Source organism: Sturnus vulgaris, chromosome 2 (assembly GCF_052056855.1).
Source record: "Sturnus vulgaris isolate bStuVul1 chromosome 2, bStuVul1.hap1, whole genome shotgun sequence".
Classification (NCBI taxonomy): Eukaryota; Metazoa; Chordata; class Aves; order Passeriformes; family Sturnidae; genus Sturnus; species Sturnus vulgaris.
This window is the reverse complement of record NC_142244.1, coordinates 57,535,141-57,552,418: the sequence shown is the minus strand read 5'-3', so window position 1 is coordinate 57,552,418 and position 17,278 is coordinate 57,535,141. Positions and strand designations below refer to the sequence as shown.

Here is a 17,278-nt window from a genome sequence, read left to right as displayed (position 1 = left end):
TTGGTGAGTCTCCCCACCCTTTGGATTGGCAGTCAGATATCATCACAGATGTGAAAATCTGATCCTGAGTGTCAGAATGGTGCTGGGCTCCATCAGTTGACCTGTTGCTGCTGCTGAACCGTGCTGTACTGTTGCACCATGGCTGCTGTGCTGAGCCGTTTGCTTCTCAGAGCAGCTGTGGAGTGAGTGACAAAGGTGCTCACGCAGGAGAAGCTGATTTAACACAAAACCAGGAGGCACAGGGCCCACTTGCTGCAGTTGGGCCAGTGTGTGCATTCCCATGCTCAAATCCACTCTGCCAGCTAGAGCCTCAGGTTTGGATGGCCTGCAGCAAGAGGCCTGGGGAGAGGAAAGCCAGCAGGTTCCCAGGACAACATTATTACCCAGATTACCAACCTCAGGCACTTAGACACAATAAATAGGCACAACTGGGAATACCAGTCAGCCCAAATTCCCTGTTACTTTAAAAGTAGGAGTCAAGGGCCAGCCATCACCCTAAAGCTTTTTTCCTTCTCACAGTTCATGTGATGGCAACCAAGAATACTGAGCTGAGAATGGTACAGATTGACATGTCAGCTGTAGCCAGAATGGCTCCTCCCAGGAGTTTGGGCACCTAAATCAACTGAAAGAGATGGGCAAATGTAGCTATCCAGCCCACACATAACAGATGGAGAGACATTCTCATGTACCATGAAGCTTTTAGGTAATTTATTCCAGTCAAAACTTCAAGCTAAAATTTTCAGTTGTAGCAGAGGGAAGAGTATATATCAATGAATATGTCTTCAAAAATTTATGCCTGCTTGGGGAATCCAAAAAAGAAATTGTAAAAACTCATCTATTCATATTTCTCTCCTTCATCGCATTCTGAAGGTGATGATAGCCAGCTGTTAAAATGCTACCTTCAAATACTCAAAATAAATTCTGGCAATACAATCTTTTCTGAAGACCTTTAAGTCTTCTATGAAATTCATTACTAAAATCATCTTGTTTAGATTATATTATGAATGCTAACTCTTAGTGAATTTTACATTGAGACACATTTTAGAAGATCTGGAAGATTTATTGTCTTGATAAAATATAAACATTGATACAGTTCATTGTTTTTCTCAAACAGCCTAAAGCTTCTAGAAAAATCATATGCAACAAGATAGTTTTTAAAAGTGCTTCCTCAAACCTGAGCTGATCACATAGCCCAAGCTTGAAAATGTGAATGTCTATCATATCTCATCAATATGTTAGTGTTAGAACTTGCCATCTTTAATTTGTGAAATTGCTCCACCAGAAAGAGAGGAATTCATATAATTTCTACCATTTTCTTATCCTTTCCTTTGTCTCTGGTAGTCCTAAATTGAGTAACACTCAAGTTTCCAGTTCTGGGGGCTTTGGTTGGTTGGTTGTGTTTTTGTAAACATGAAAGATTTTATTTTCTTTTAGCAATTTAACAAAGTAAAATTTTTGCCATAATGCTCAAGAGTTGTGTTTATAAATATTTCTTTCCTTCTGATTTGGAGAGGGAGGAGGACATAGGCTCTATTTAGATGTGTACAAGCAGACTCTTCTGAAGAAAGTTCTGTCCAGAAAAAAAAATTATAAAATGCACCTACTCTGCTACTTTTTTAAGGTTTTTTCTCCTTTGTTCATAATTTTAGCTAGGTTTTTCATGTTTACAAACTTCTTTTTCTCACAAAAGGGCAGATGTCAAATAAAAATACAGAAATCTAAAATGGTAAGAGGTTTCTGCTTTGGTACAGACTTTCTCTGTTTATTTTGGCTGCTCTGTTCTTTGCTATCATTTCTGCATTGCTTGGGTTTACAAAATTAGGATAACCAGCTTTCCACAAATAAAATTATACATATTGTTTCATGCTGGGCATCTGGTGCACTTACTTTGTCATGACTTCTAATATTTTATATCATTAATGAATGTGCAAATATGCTTGAGTCGTGTAAAGAGGGATGTGACACAGTATTTTCCTTGTGTTGAAAACTGTTTATCAAGTGGTTGACATTGACTTCCTTCTGAAAGTTTACGTAATGGTTTGATTAATGCTGAAGTTAATGCAGTTTGTTGAAATAATTTAAGCTGTACAAATAGCTTTTTAATTATACCAAGCAGTCGAGAAAATAAAATTTGTACAGGTACTGTTTTACTTAGTTGTTATTCTCTCCTTCATTCTTTGAAAAATGTTTGTTTAAAAATATCTGTGCTTGTTCTTGCTCTTATCTCTTTCTCTATGGGAGGAAGACAGCAAGAAGTGTGAAATGAAAAATAATGTATTTACTAAAAAGAAAAAAAAAAGATTGTTTTTTTCCCAGTAAAACTTTGTGGTTTTTGCACATACCAGACTTCTGTAACATATTCATGTGTAATGGTTATAAACGCTCTTTTATTTTTAAGGTTATTCTTGTGCAAGTTAATCCAGGGGAAGCATTTACAATAAGAAGAGAAGATGGACAGTTTCAGTGCATTACAGGTAAAGTTGAAAATTTATTTTAATGTTTTCTGAGTCTGAATCGGAATTAATAAAAGGCAATTTGTGGTGAATGTAAAAGAATGACAGAATTTATTTTAAATGCAAGAGCTGTTTAAAGACCTAAAAGATTGTGTGCTAAGGATCATTGAGATTTAGATTTTGCTGACATAAACCAAGTACTTTTTCTTACATTATATTAGATGAAATTCAATTTCTTTGGGAGGAGAAGGGAGGAACGTTTTCAGATTGCAAAGCAAGCATGGAAAGGCTCTTGTAGCAACTTTTTACTAAGCTCATTTATTTCACAGACCTCAAATTAAAAGCTACAATTGTTAATATGGCTTGAGTTTAGTTTGTTTTATTCTTTGCTCTCATGTGGACGTTGTTTCCCTGTCAGTTATCCCACCTAACTTCTTATTATCTCTAGGGGTCAAATTGCATTATTTCTGAGTTCTAGCAAGTGCAGCTTCAAAATACAAATGTTTCATCTAAGCATAGCATTCCCTTACGCGATGATCAGTTTGGATGTTGTTTTCTATTCCAAATGAATAGCTACCAGTTAAGCATATCTGGGAGGTACTGTGAGAGATGAGCAATGAGCTATTGCTGCTGCACAGAATACCGTTTTACTGTGTTGTAAGAGCGTATCACAGATTCGGCTATGGGCTCACATTTTTGCTTGTCATCATCTGGGCCAGTGAATCCTACCTTTTGGGTTTTCTTCTGGATGTTGGCCCAGCTCCAACAGATACTGGTCTGGGAATTTAAAGCAAGTATTTTCTAGCTCCTTTCCCTCTTCTCTCCAGTCTGAGAAGAACTGAAAGGTCTGGTTTCCAGTGTCATAAGCAGGTCCTTTGGCTACAAAACAACTGATTCAAAGGAGGCCATAGATGGTAATTAAGTTTATACTGAAAGTTCTTAAAGTTCATGTGTCTGTTAGCACCATATTTTCAAAACTTTGTGCTGACTGCATGGTATTCTTGCATCCTTTAAGCCACAAATAGATCAGTATTGCAGCTCACCATTCCATACAGCTTATTTGAAATGTGATATGTAATAATTACGTGACAGTATATGAGGGAAATTGTTTTTGTCTTGCAATTCAAGTTAAAGAAAAGTTAAGATATATTTCGCTTCTGTTGCACAGAATACTGAGAGAAGTGGCATGTGTTGCATGATTGGTTCTAATTTTTTATTTACCAAATGGTCTTACTGATGGAGAATGAATTGACATTTTCCTGACATGATTATCTTCAAAGCAGGAAGTATTTGATGAACTGCTGTGCTGGTTTCACCTGGGAGAAACAACTGCAAATATATTAAGATCATTTCCTTACAGATATGGTTCTAACCTTCCATGGTACAGCTTTTATCCTTGCCTGGTGCCTCTTGCGTTTGGAGTAGGCAGCTTGCTATTGTGATTTGATTCAGCTGTGGATTTCTTCATCCTTTAAATATGAAAGTGAGCGTGAGCAAGTTACTAGACGATTGTTTCTAGGACTCACTAAGTGTAAGCTGAGGTACAATCTTTACAACTTCCCTGAAAAATGGCACTGCAGTCTGGAAAACTACATCCCAAATCAGTACCACAGCTTTGCAAACCTCCTGTCACATAGATCCTCTTGTCTTTCTCCCTTCCTGCAGATGAAATTGTGGATTATAGCTGGTAGTAAAATAGGGGACATAAAGATCTTTTCATATCTGTGAATTCAGTAATCTTCATACAGAACCAGAGTCGCACCTGATCTTTTGAATGTTGTTTTTCTGTTCTGTTCTTGCCACTTCTGAGACATCTCTGTGTTTTTGAGTGCTATGCTAATGGATCTTTCTATGTTTTGGGTTGTTTGGTCTGTCTGCCTTAAAGAGGAAATTTCCTTAGTAATTGATGCTGTTCCTTTTCCATTATATGCATTGCAGCTCATGAGAGCTGTCTACTGTTTGGTTTCCTGTGTAGAGATTTGTATAAAATAAACTATTTTAGATGGTGTAAACTATAGAGAGTAATTTGGCATTGGTCCTTTTTGTTCTGTCACAACTTCTCAAACATAGTTTGCCCTTGAGTTGCCTACAAAATGGATTACCAGTCTGCAGAATGGGTTCCAGCTGCAGAAGTCTATTGCATTGTCTTGAAAGTAAGAAAGAAAGAAAGCTCGCATCAGTTCCTTGGTTTTTTCTTTATTGTATGCACTCAGTTGTTAGGTGAAATCATAGTTAAAGATGCAGAAATATATAATGAGAATGGTTTGGATAAATGTACAAAGATGTTTATTTTTAGAAAGTCATGAAGAAAGACAAGATGGCTGAAATTTAGTGGAAATGCAATCAGTGGGAAATTATTTAGTCATTATAATGTTTCTTAATAATTTTTTTTATCTTAGTTTTTCCTGTAAATATTTGTCCATTTTCATACTCTTCTCTGGCTTAAAAGTCTCTGCAAAGAACATATGCAGTTTTTTCAGTGATGTATGATATAAAAAAATTGAAATTATGTAAAGTTAGTACTAAAATGAAAGAGTGGAAGTTGAGAAGTAGCAAGCTGCTTATGGATCCCAGATAGCAGTGCAGATAGCCAGATACATTAGTTTGAATTTTTCTGTAAGTCATGCTTCCTTGGATAATTCTAAATCTCTCTTGTGCTTTATTGCTGGTGAATTCACCTTGAGATTGTGCTGTCTGCTGAAGTCAATGTGGATTGTTAATAAATCTAGCCATAATGTTAGTTGTGTTTTCTTGCATCAAATATTTGCCTGTTGGAAACATTTTTGAGGTGCTCTGTCAATCTTCATGCTGTTCTTGTAATCTATTCCATTTTTAAAGAGATCTGTCCTTACTTTGGCAACATTCTACATAGGGTAAAATTTCTCAGCCTGAAAATGATGAGAGTTAGTGTCCCTTCAGGAGAAAGGAGAGGTGTGAATAAAGTGACTGTTTAGAGCTGTCCTTGAGTCAATGAAGTAATGAAAACTTAAAGCACTAATTAATGGAGAAGCACGCAATGCATTTTCTGTGAACTACGTTTCTTAAGAAAATGCTGCATTTAAATGCAGGTCTTTGTACTGACTTACCACGTGTCTGCTCTCACAGGTGACCTGTAAAGCTTTGGCTGGTTTGGAACTACATTAAGTGAGAAGCAGATTCGTAATGTGGTCCTGTTCCATGGCAGTGAAATATTGAATGAAAAGACTCATAAGAATAATTCCTGGTTTGAAATCTCCTAAGGATGGCAAAAGAGCAGTGATGGTTAAGGGATCCTTTATCCTTGGAGAATTCCATTCCTTTATTTTGGTGACCTTTTAATGAATTAAAATAACATGTATTTTATCCTTTATTTCTGTAGAATAAGAAGCATGTTTACTTTATATTTCTGTAGTTAGCAGTCTTGGATCATAGTTGGGTTTCTGTTGTCTGCATTTTGACTTAAATACAGCTTTGATTAAGCACTTCTGTATGCCAAAGGCCATATTTTTCAGATATTAGGAAATATTTTCCTTGCCTGCCTAGTGATTTGTCAGATAGTGACAACTTGTGCTCCCCCTTGATGCAGCTTCAGTTAAACCATTTGTCAGTCTCTAACTTTACAAAGAAAACATGCATTTCTTGCTAGATAAATAGGAACATATCTGTCTGTGTAACCATGTGTTAGACCAAAATGTTTTTTTTCAAAAGAAGTCTTTTAAATCTGTGAAGATTTTCTCATATACTAGAAGTACACAGACTTTTGTGGAAACTTCCCTTAAGCCAAAATTTTCTTCTGTTAATATGAAATAATCAGCTACATTACAGTGATTCAGAAAACCAGGTCTGAAATGTATGAATGGGTTCTCTTTGCAGAAGTGAATTACTGCAGCTCACTCATTCATGAATTCTTCCTACTGCAGAATAAATGAATGAAGATGACTCATCTTGAGGACATTTTGTAACAGTCCCAAGTTACAGCTAAAGGCTATTAAATGTTACTTGACACAATAAGAGAGACTATGTTCTATATGTCTCTGCAAAGGGAAATTGCCATTTTCATAATAGAATAAGAAGACTTATGTAAATTAGAATGAGTCATAAATGCTTCATGCTTTGAAATTAAATGAAGTATCAGTATTAAGGTTAGGCTCTGGGATAAAAGTTAAGCAAGCTTAAACAATTTTTTTCTCTTTGAAATAAGAAATAAAATTCTTCTGGAAATGTTTTCAAGGAAGTCAAGAGGAAAAGAAGATAACAAGAAGAAGATAACAAATTCTGAGACTACAATAGTGAAACACAAACTTTAGTTTGTTCTCAGATCAGCTTGAACTTTGCAAAACCAAACCTGCCCATTACCCGGAATATTTTGTGAATAAAACTGTTCCAGAATCACAGAATGGTTTGATTTGGGTTGGAAGAGACCTTCAAAGGTCATCTACTTCCAACCCCTCTGCCATGGGTCGAGACACCTTCCACTAGACCAAGTTGCTCAGAGCCCCATCCAGCTTGGCCTGGAACATTTCTGGGGACGGGGTATCCACAAATTCTGGGGGCAACCTGTGACAGTACCTCACCAGCCTCAGGAAAATTTCTTTCTTATATCCAGTCTAAATGTACTCTCTTTCAGTTCAAAATGTTGCCTCTTGGCCTGTAACAATAGGCCGTGGTAGAAAGTCTTTTTCCATCTATTTTATAAATCACATTTATCTAAACAAAGGCTGCAATAAGGTATACCCACCTCTTTCTCTTCTTTAGACTGAACAACCCCAACTCTCTCAGCCTGTCTTCACAGGAGAAATGCTCCAACCTTTTTTGGCCCTCCTCTGGACCCTCTTCCTGTCCATGTCTGTCTTGGGCTGAGGAACCCAGGAGTCCAGGTGGGAGGCAGAATCACCTCCCTTGCCCTGCTGGACATGCTGCTTTTGATGCAGCCCAAGATAGAGTTGGCTGTCTGGGCTGCAAGTACACATTGCCAGCTTGTTTTTCATCCATCAGTATCCCCAAATTCTCAGCTTGTAATTTATTTTCTACTCTTTTCTGCTTTCAGGCTTGGCGTGGTTTTGATTGTTTACAGATAGTGTTAGAGCAGCCAAACTGAATGTCTTAAAATCTGAAAGTAACTGCTATTTAAGTACATTTGAAGCAAAAAACCCTAGATGTATCTTGTTCAAATATCATCTTGTGCTTTGGTGTTGAGTTTTATTTTAAAACAATTTATTAAAGACCTATCATAAAATCTGTACAAGTTGCCACAGATCCCTGAGAAGGGACTTTGTTAGTTGCTAATTGTCATTGGGAGATGCTTCCCTCACAAGACCACCATAGCTTATTATCAAATCCTAAACCACTGTGGTAAGTGGAGGAAGTGTGTGCTGTTATTCTGTGGTGATTTTAGAATGTACAAAGATACCTGGCACTGCAGTAGTAGTTGCATTTATAGACTTAAAGGGTGACATCACCTCTAGAAATACCATATCTTGTTTGTTAAATTGCTTGGTATCCACATTAGCACTGGGCAAAGTTTAGGAATAAAAGAATGTTTATTTAAATACACAGCTCTCTAGTAATGGAACAAACTAGCAAAAGCAATAAAACACTATTAACAAGAGTTCTCTCCTACAGCATATGTAGTCTTCTAGGTAGCTTAATAGCCTGAGTAATGGACCCCTTAAAAGTAAACCCAGATGTGTATTGCAGAGGTCTAGTGCTTTGGTTTTCCTGCTTCCATTAAGAACAGCTTACTGAAGCCAGCCAGAGAAGCTGCTCTGGGTGCTCTTTTTCTTTCTGTAGCCTGAGAAGAAACTAATTTTTCATCCTTGTTTCCTTTTACCTGTTGCTCATTTCTAAATACTGAAATGCTGCATGACAACATGGGGAAGTTTATTTGCTTTCCTTTTCATCTTCAATGATGCTTTGCAGCTTTTCTCCACAGCAGCCTTCTGAAAACACAGATGTAAGGTTTTATATATCAGTTCATTAAAAAAAAAATCTCAAAAAACCCCTCAAAATAACCTCAACCTAAGTGGTAGATGGTTTCAGTTGCCATCTCCATTCCTTCTATGCAGAAGACTAAAGATATTGTGTTAGGCTGAAACTGGATATAGATACTTAGATTAACATCATTTTCTGCATACTAATTTTAGGATCTCCACTGGAAGTATTTAGAGGACCTTTATAAAACGCATTGAGGGAAGCTAAGACAAATCAACTGAAAGTATGGGATCAGAGCAAGCTACAGTGATTTGCAGCTATGTAACTCTTGGTTAAGGATGTCCATGCAGAGGGTCAGAGCTGAGTCTATAGCAGTTGCTTGACTCTAAAGCACCTCTGTTTGGAATGAGCTGCAATATACACAATTTTCTTAAAAATTAAAGATTTTTTTTTTTGTTTCTAGGTATCTGCAGTCAAGCTAAAAATAATATTAGTACTGACCAGCTGTGTGGGAGTATGACTGCAGAGGAGACATAATTCCATTTTGTATTGAAACAAGGTGATGAGAGAAAGTGGTTACAAAACATGGTTGTAGCAGCTTGATTTGGAGCTGTCTCATTCCGAAATAATTTTAAGTAGGAGCTGCTCTTTTTATAGCTTAGATTGATAGATAGGGTGCATGAATGCCCTTGCAAATATTGCTGAAGACTTAACCCTTCTACCTTTTACTGGTAGGTTAACCTAAAAATTGGATTGAGATATGGCAAATACCCTTCTGGTAAGGTAAATAAATAATGATGGATTTAAGCAATTTAAGCCCTCACTGCAGTGCATGTGGAATGCTCATGTGTTGGCTTTGACACTTAGCACAAGTCCAGTTCGTAGGTCAAGTACTATTGGCAGGTAAAACTTGTCTGTAAGCCCTGCTGCTGCAGCTCAGCTAGTACAACTGCTGAATTAAAGCTGGGTTCAGACACATCTCCTTGATTCTCTAGGCCCTCTTGCAGTAGGGCAGAAGCAGTCTTCGAGAGTCCCAACTGTCTTTCAAAAATTTGTTGTGCTAACTCAATGAAAATTGCAAACTTGTGCAAAACAAGGTCATTCTCCTGACAAGAATAAAACATAGCAATGCAGAATTCTGTTCTTTAGATTGGCCTCTCTCTGCTCTGAGAGTGACCATGAGAATTAACCTCGTAACAGAGCGCCCTCAGCCTTCTCTGGGAGCTGCCTGACCTTGTCCTCCATTAATTCTGACAACTGACCATGTCTTTGTGGTTCCAGTCTCATCAAGCTATTAAAGAAGCAGTCAGGGATGACACAAGAAGCTGTTATTGGAAAAACTTACTTTATCATGCTGCTTTTCTGCCAGAGCAGCTCGCATTACTGTTGGGCCTACTTTGTTAGTGTTATAAATGCTAGACTTCTAAAACATTCTATTCCCAGAACAAATTGAATGTGGTAGAAATTTGATTAAAAATCAAACTGGACTTGTTTTAGACTTGTCCTCTTCTGCAGCAGCAAATTAAAGAAAAAAGAGGAATGCATTAATGCATATCTCTTGTGATGTTGATTGTATTGTATCTTAGGACAAATATGATTTTCTGCATTAATTTCTGCTTAAAAACTTAGAGTTAATATCTTTATAAGGACAAAACATGTCTGTAACATTTTTTGCCTTGGTTATTTCTCATTCTTCTAATAGATTTTTTTAAACTTTTGTTCTATCTTATTTCATGCATTCTGAGATATGAGTTCATAAAGTACTGTATTCATTGTAAGCTGTTCAGTCAGGTTCTCCTTTTCCTGTTTGACTTTCCTCTATATTCAGAGCAGTTAATCTTCCCTTGTACCTTCTTTAATCTTCTCCTTTATTTCTTCTTTTCACTACACTGCAGTCTCCACACTGCAAACTCAGCCTGACTGTAGGAAGGTTCTGGAAACATTTGTTTGAAATATCAGTGCTTCAGCTGCATACTGAAGTCATCTAATTTTAGGTGTCTAAATGTGTGTTTCTATATATGTGGCCTTGGATCTAAGCTCCCATTGAAACTAGTGAAGATTTAGTCACTAGGTATAGTACACTCAGTGCTTTTCAGCTGACATCAGTTTGCACTCAACGGCTCTCCAGGCTCCACTGTCTGTACCAACTCGGTCTCGCTTGCTATAATGGGAGTTTAAAGTCCTAACTTGCACACAGACATACAATTTTAGATACCTAAATGAGATGTCTCCATTTTGGAGCTAAAGCCTGATTATTATAAGCTGAAATAAATAAGGTTACATCCTGAAAGTGCCTCATTTAAGTGTGTTGATTCACAGTTGTACCCTCAGTGAATGTCTTTGTCCTCAAGCACCTGAACTCTTTGAGCTCATCCATTTCCATGAGCATCTAACATCACATTTTATGGGGATGGTACTGGTTCTTGGAGGTGCATGTTGGAAATTAATTTATACCCCTAAGTTGTACATGGAGAATGCCCTAAAACTTGGTTTCCATTACTCTAGTCAGACACATCTAGCCCCCAAGTCTGTAAAGCTGTAACTCAAGCTGCTGAGATTCAGGTGCTGTTATTGCCTCAGTCTGGAATCAGTTGTATTAAGTATGTTAGGCTTGACAGGTTTGTGTCTGGCAATATTATAATATTCCCATGGCACTGCAATCAGTTAATCTGGAATCAGTTGTATGAAGTATGTTAGGCTTGACAGGTTTGTGTCTGGCAATATTATAATATTCCCATGGCACTGCAATCAGTTAATCTGATTTCTTCTCTGACTGTGCTGTTGATAGGAAAGAAATAGCCCTGTATTTTGTGCTTTATGGGGGGAAAAGAAGGGGAAAAACTGGTAGGATCTCTTCTTGGTTTCTAGTAAGTAGAAGTAGTTAGTAGTTTTATCTAAGTAGGAAGTTTCTCTAATGTTAGCAGTAAGCAGTTGGAATTAAATAAAAAAAAACAGAGCTATGGGCATTTTACTTAGCATTTTCCCTTAATGTGCATTTAGCATAAGTTAAACTGATAGCATTTTCTTTATCTTAATCGGATGCAATCTGATTAACTGAAATAATAAAGGTTCATAAAGATCACTAGCATTAAAGAGTGGAAGAAGTTCCTTAACTTCATTATCTGATTATTTAAAAACAAATGGTGCTTTTATTTTGTAGAAGCTCAAACAATGTTTCTAAATGGACTTTGTCTTTAGTTTCGTGAAAATGGAAAGGCTGGAACTTTGTGCATAAAGGACTTTTGCTGGATTCTCTTTCACAACTATGTACAGTACAAATACCGGCTGATGTGTCATCTGTCGGAAAATGCTGTGCATTGTTAGATGAGACCTCAGGAGAGTTCCTTATAGTTCCACCCTGTGCAATTCAAGTTGTATTGCTGCATTCTTGAAGTACAGTTGTAGCTGTTAAACTATTTCAACTTCTACCACAGAATTACTGATAGTAGGAAATAGCTTTGAATTAATTTTAGTTTACTCTTGTCCCATTTGTAGTCATGGCTACCTTATCTTGTGCCACTGCCAGTGTCAGGCCCTTGGTAGTTGTGAAGGGTTGCAGAAATACTGAGAAGGAAAACAGTCTTCATGGCTGTGGAGAAGTTCTCATGGCCATTGTTTTTCCAGAATTCATAAACCAAAGCCAATTCCTCATACATGCCCAGACTGTGACAACCATGCCAACAAGCTTACAAGCTGAAATTGTTCTTCCTCCGTGCCTTCTCTGGTGCCAAAAGTTGTTGGGTACCCAGGAGCTTAGTCTCCCTTTCCTTCATTTTCACCTGTGGAAGGGTAATGTGTTGTCTGTTCTTGCAAGAATGTAATATCTAACTAAATGCTGCAACTTTGAATCCAGGGGTTTTTAACTCTGTTCTTAGTTTTGCGTTTTTGTTTTGGTTTTTTTTCCCCCTGTAGTAATAGATGAATCAGCAGCACATGGATTGATAGACGTGGTTGTGCATATGTTATTAATAGTAAATTAATAGCTCTCTTTTTTTGCCTGTCTGTGAAATGACTGAGGTTTTGTCAGCTTGCATGACTTACATGATCATGTCACTCTTCAACTTTATTTAAAATCATGGAAATATAACTTCCCCTTCTTCCTTTTGCAGACATACAGCAATCTGTTTTACATCTAAGGCAGTTTATTATCCAAATGAGGGAAAGGAAGAAGAGACAGAAGACAACCAAGGTCACTATATGTAGGCAGGCTAGCTGTGCACAAATATAAACAGCTCCTGTGTAATGTGAGTTAAAGACTGGTTACAAGTAAGTTCAGACACTTAAAGCCATTAAGAAACAGTGTAATCATAAGGGGTTTCAGAGTTGGAAGGGCCAAATTCTCTGGAAGTGAATACAGCTATCCACACTGCTGTTCTTATTTCTTTATGCCAGAGAGAAGCTCTTTCTCTCACTGCAAAGGGCTTTCCAGACATCCTAGAAAACTGAATTGTCTAGGGCAGGTGCTCTAGGACATCATTCAAAGAGCTTCAGATTTTTTTTAAGTGACTATGTAGCATCTAGTATTTTGTAGATGGGTCTCCGGTTAATGATACTGGAGCTTCTAGAAAAGCTGATGACACCTTCCTTCCCTTTTGATTCATCAGCTGTTCTCGATTTGTTTTTCCAGTAGCCCATTCCTCAAAAGTTTCACTTATCCTTTCACTTTGATGCTTTATATGTGGGCCATTTTCATAAATACTGTGTATAATGTGTTTCCCTTGGATGATCTTTATACTTCACAGGTTGAATGGATGTGCCTTTTAAAACAACTAAAAAAAGAGATGCAGTAAGAACTATAAATGCCAAACCAGTAGTAAACGTTATTGCTCATTAATAATTCTTAGAAGGAGTTAATATACAGAGAGTAGTCAGCCTTTCTCTTCTCTGATTTTCCAACAAGTTGTCTTTAAGGTAGTCTCTTGAAAGATAGCATTTAAGTGAAGTGCTATTGTGTTGCATGCTCAACTGCTTTATACTTGAAGAGTTTATACTCTGAAAGGCACCACTCTATGGACAGAGTTAACTCTTTTAGTTTATGCAGCCAAGAGACATCTCAGTAAAGCTCTTAAGCAGCAGGTAGATGTGGAAAGTTATATGAAACATACTTAAGTTTTCATTTATTCTTTTTGTTATGCTTTCCATATACTTTGTATTTTGTTTCTTGTTTTTTGATCAGGCAAATATTTTGGATGAGATTCTGTTAGATGTACCAAAAAAATACTTTGACTCTAACCTAGATATAAAATTCAGTTAAATATGAAATCTTATCTGACTTTTTACTCTTATTTTTCAAGTGATAGGACATACAAATAAAGCTTGCAGGCAGATCCTTGGGGTGCCTAAAGCCCTAAGTAAGTTTGGGAATTTGAGAAGCTAAACTGTTTTTTCTGAAAGATAATTTTTTTCTGAGTTGGGGTCAAATGCAGAGGGACTATCTCCCATTAGAATTTGACACGGCTGGCAGTGCAGTTTTGGGGAGCATCTGGTGGCTATGCAATGCATTAATGAGTGAAAATATATAGTAAGTTACAGGGGCAGTCTAAACTGGAACCAGTTAAAGTTCTTCCAACATGAATGAGTTTTAAAAATCACCTGCTAAGAGAGCTGAAAAATAAGAGTCAGTATCAACAAGTATTGATTGAGGTGCAGAGGACTGGCTCATGTGAGACTAATTTTAATTTATTCCCTGATTTGTACTATAAATGGATACAAGAGGCCTGTCAAGCTTGAGTTCTTGAGATTGTTTATTGGTGGTTTGATCGCTTTTTCACTTCTGGCCCATGTGTGGTAGAACAGTGCATTTCTACACGGGTTGTAAATCTGACATGATATCCATGTAGTATTTGCAATAAAATATTTGTAAAAGATATGGTTTTATGCTTACTACACCCTTCTAATGCTCATGAAAAGGAAAATGTACCTTGGAAATACCCTATCTTTTCTTTTAATTGCAGCTATATAGACATCAAAGTTTCCTTGCATCACTTTCCGGCAAAGGTATGACACATAGTAGATTATTAATATGCCCACACAGCTTTCTCTGTTCATCCCTCTGTCAGGTCTTTTAGATGCCATACAGAGCACTGATTTCTCCACAATAGCTTTCCAATTGTGCATTATGTTCATAGAATTTCATTGTGTTGTCATTTTTTTTTTAGTTACTGAGCCTTGTCCTCTCAGCTGAAAAACAGATCCATTATTTTTGATGGGAAAAAATCTAGTTTTGTGTTGGTGACAGTAGTTAAACAGAAAGATTTGAAGTTCTTTTCAGAAGCACATAAATGTATGTTTCTGGATCATCTTCTTGGATGGTGATATTATGCTGCTGGGTGTGGGCAAGTAGTATAGTAAAAGTTTCTGTACAGCTTCAGAGAACTGGAAAAAAGGTCTGAAATGCCTGGGAACATTCCAGAGAGAAAAAGAGTCTTAATGTTGTGTAAGGTTACATTTATTTAGGATATAGTTTTGGAGGATTTGAGGGCCGGTGAGAAGCAGATAGGACTAGAAAATTCAGGTGTGAAGAATTGCAGCTATGCAGTGGAGTCTTGAGGCCAGATACCTGCATGTTGCTTGTTTCCTTGAAAGCATAGCACAGAATGCTTTTGATAACTATTTCCAAAGAAGTAGTTTTCAGCAGACTCAGTGTAACCTTTTTTCAAAGATTCTAAATTGTCCATGAAATAGAAAAGGATTGAATGCGAAAGCATGATGCACAGCTAGCCTAGGATGTAAATATATTCCTTCTTAATCACTCAGTAATCAATGCACTTGAGTGTCTTGCAGCTAGTGAGACATTCTAGAAATACTTGGTATTTCAGCTAAGCTGATCATCCAGACAACTGTAATGGCACAGGAAATCCATATTCCAGAAGTGGTAAAAGATCAACAAGAACATGCAGTAGTTGTTCAAAGGAGTGTTGTTTGAATGGTACCGGTGAACTGGGTGAAATGCAGTTATATACAGTGCAAGGTCATGCATAAGATTAATAAATTATAGATGGGGATCTCCTCACTTGAAACTTGATAAGGAGAAGAAAGAAGCAGGCAAGCTATCTATTTGACTCACAAGATAATATTTATCTCCAGTATAATGTATTTGTAAAGCTTAGTGTTATCATAAAATGCATCAGGACAGTTGTTTTTAGTATAGCTTAGGATGTTTAATAGCATTTTACAGAATTCTTCTGAGATTTCAACTGTAATTTTATAACTCATTTACAAAAGGTGAAATGAAGCTGACTCCAGGTGTTGTGAAAAGGAGCTGTTAGGATATTCAGGACAAAATATAAAAAGAAAGTAGAAGAACTTGATTTACTTGGCTAACAATGACTTTTGGTAGAAAAAAACCAGGGACTTAGAAGGAAAAATAATGCCAGAGCTAGTCTGGAATCCAGTTGGCTATCAAATGGCTGTGAAATACTTTTATGTAATTACAAGAAACGTAGCTACATGGGAGAATGGTCCTCTAGAAGAGCAGTCCAGTGGGGAGACATATGAATAGAAGAACTGCTTTGGTATTGGTCTTAATGCTTCTACATAAAATCCATTTATGATGGATCTTGATATATGATAATGGGGGAGAGTAATGAAATTGCAATTGCAGGTGAATAGACTTGATGCATGAGGTGTTTTTCAGGCCTTGAGCCCTCATGGTTCAACAACAGGAAACTTATATCTCCTGCATCCAGACAATAGTGAAGCAATGAAAAGATGTCTGGACAAAGGGTACACTTACTTTACAGCTATTAAGCAATTTTCTTGTCTCAGCTCCTTCATGGAGGGATATATTGATCCATACATAATGTATGGTAAGGAAATCCACTCTATGCATGTGTTTCTCCCTCTGTTCTGGTTTGGAATGACAACCCGTATATGTCTGAGCCAAGTTAGTTGTTTCATCCCTGGCCTCTTGTTTGGAACAGGTAAGTAGATTCCTTACATAGTTCTTTCTGGCTCCAGGTTTATTTTGGATGCCAAAACAGTGAGTGTATTACTTTCCAAAACATATTTGGTTACAAAGCAAATTGAATTTGACAAGAGCACTGCAGCGGTATAGGCTTATCTTTGTTCCTGGTCCCAGCTTACTGGTTTTCTAGATGCTTTCTTTCTGATAATACATGTTTATTAACATTGCTAAAGCTTCATATCAAGAGAAGCCTTTGTGATAGATGCTCTTTGTATTTGAGCTTACATACTTCCTATACGTGGTAAGTTGCTTGAGATTTGTAGAAAATAATGCCTTAAGTGATCTGTAAAGAGTTTATTGTGGACAGTCAAGGAGTCGTAGTCATATAAAACACCAAAAAGACCAAATTTTAAACTTCAAATTCCAAAACAAGTTTAAAACATACAGATTGTAAAGTCCTTATTGATTATTACTAGTTAGATTGCAGACCCTGAAAACCACTTCCACATCACTTTCAGCAGTAAAATGTGAAGTTTGCAGTGTGAATTGGATGATAGTGTTAAGGGATTTGTGCAATTGTAGAAGTATTTCACTTCAGAAGAGGCTGCAGATGTTTGTAGCAAGCACAGCACTTTTGTATTGCTAAGTCTGACTGACAATACGAGTGCTTTTTTATGTGTATCCTACTTTGGGGTTAATTAATTTGGGATCAAATTTCTGCAAAGCTTTTTGGACATGAAAATTCTTGTATGTGGACCTTAAGTCATTAGCAGAACCAGAAATCTTAATCTGAATGTTTAAGTATTTGTCATGTCAGTTGCAATGATAACAATGTTCAAGATCAGTAGTTTTTCAGTCAGACTTTTATTTCCACTGTCTTCAGAACATCCCCTATTGTAGCTGCATTCATAGGCTTGTTGTTAGCAAAAAGACAGAGAAAAATATGTCTATGGGAAGAATTGTGATTGCAAGGGGTCATGTTTAAGATGCTTGGATTCCACCTTAGTTG

General features: G+C 37.0%; 1 protein-coding gene across 4 annotated transcripts in view; it reads left to right on the top strand.

The window, feature by feature from the left end:
* Positions 1-17,278, top strand: part of FNDC3A (fibronectin type III domain containing 3A) — a 112,039-nt gene that overhangs the window by 36,065 nt on the left and 58,696 nt on the right. For all 4 annotated transcript variants that reach the window (XM_088159670.1, XM_014868822.2, XM_014868823.2 and 1 more), the window contains one exon: positions 2,399-2,474. In XM_088159670.1, the coding sequence (XP_088015796.1) occupies positions 2,399-2,474 (76 nt within the window). The remainder of the gene's footprint in view (positions 1-2,398; positions 2,475-17,278) is intronic.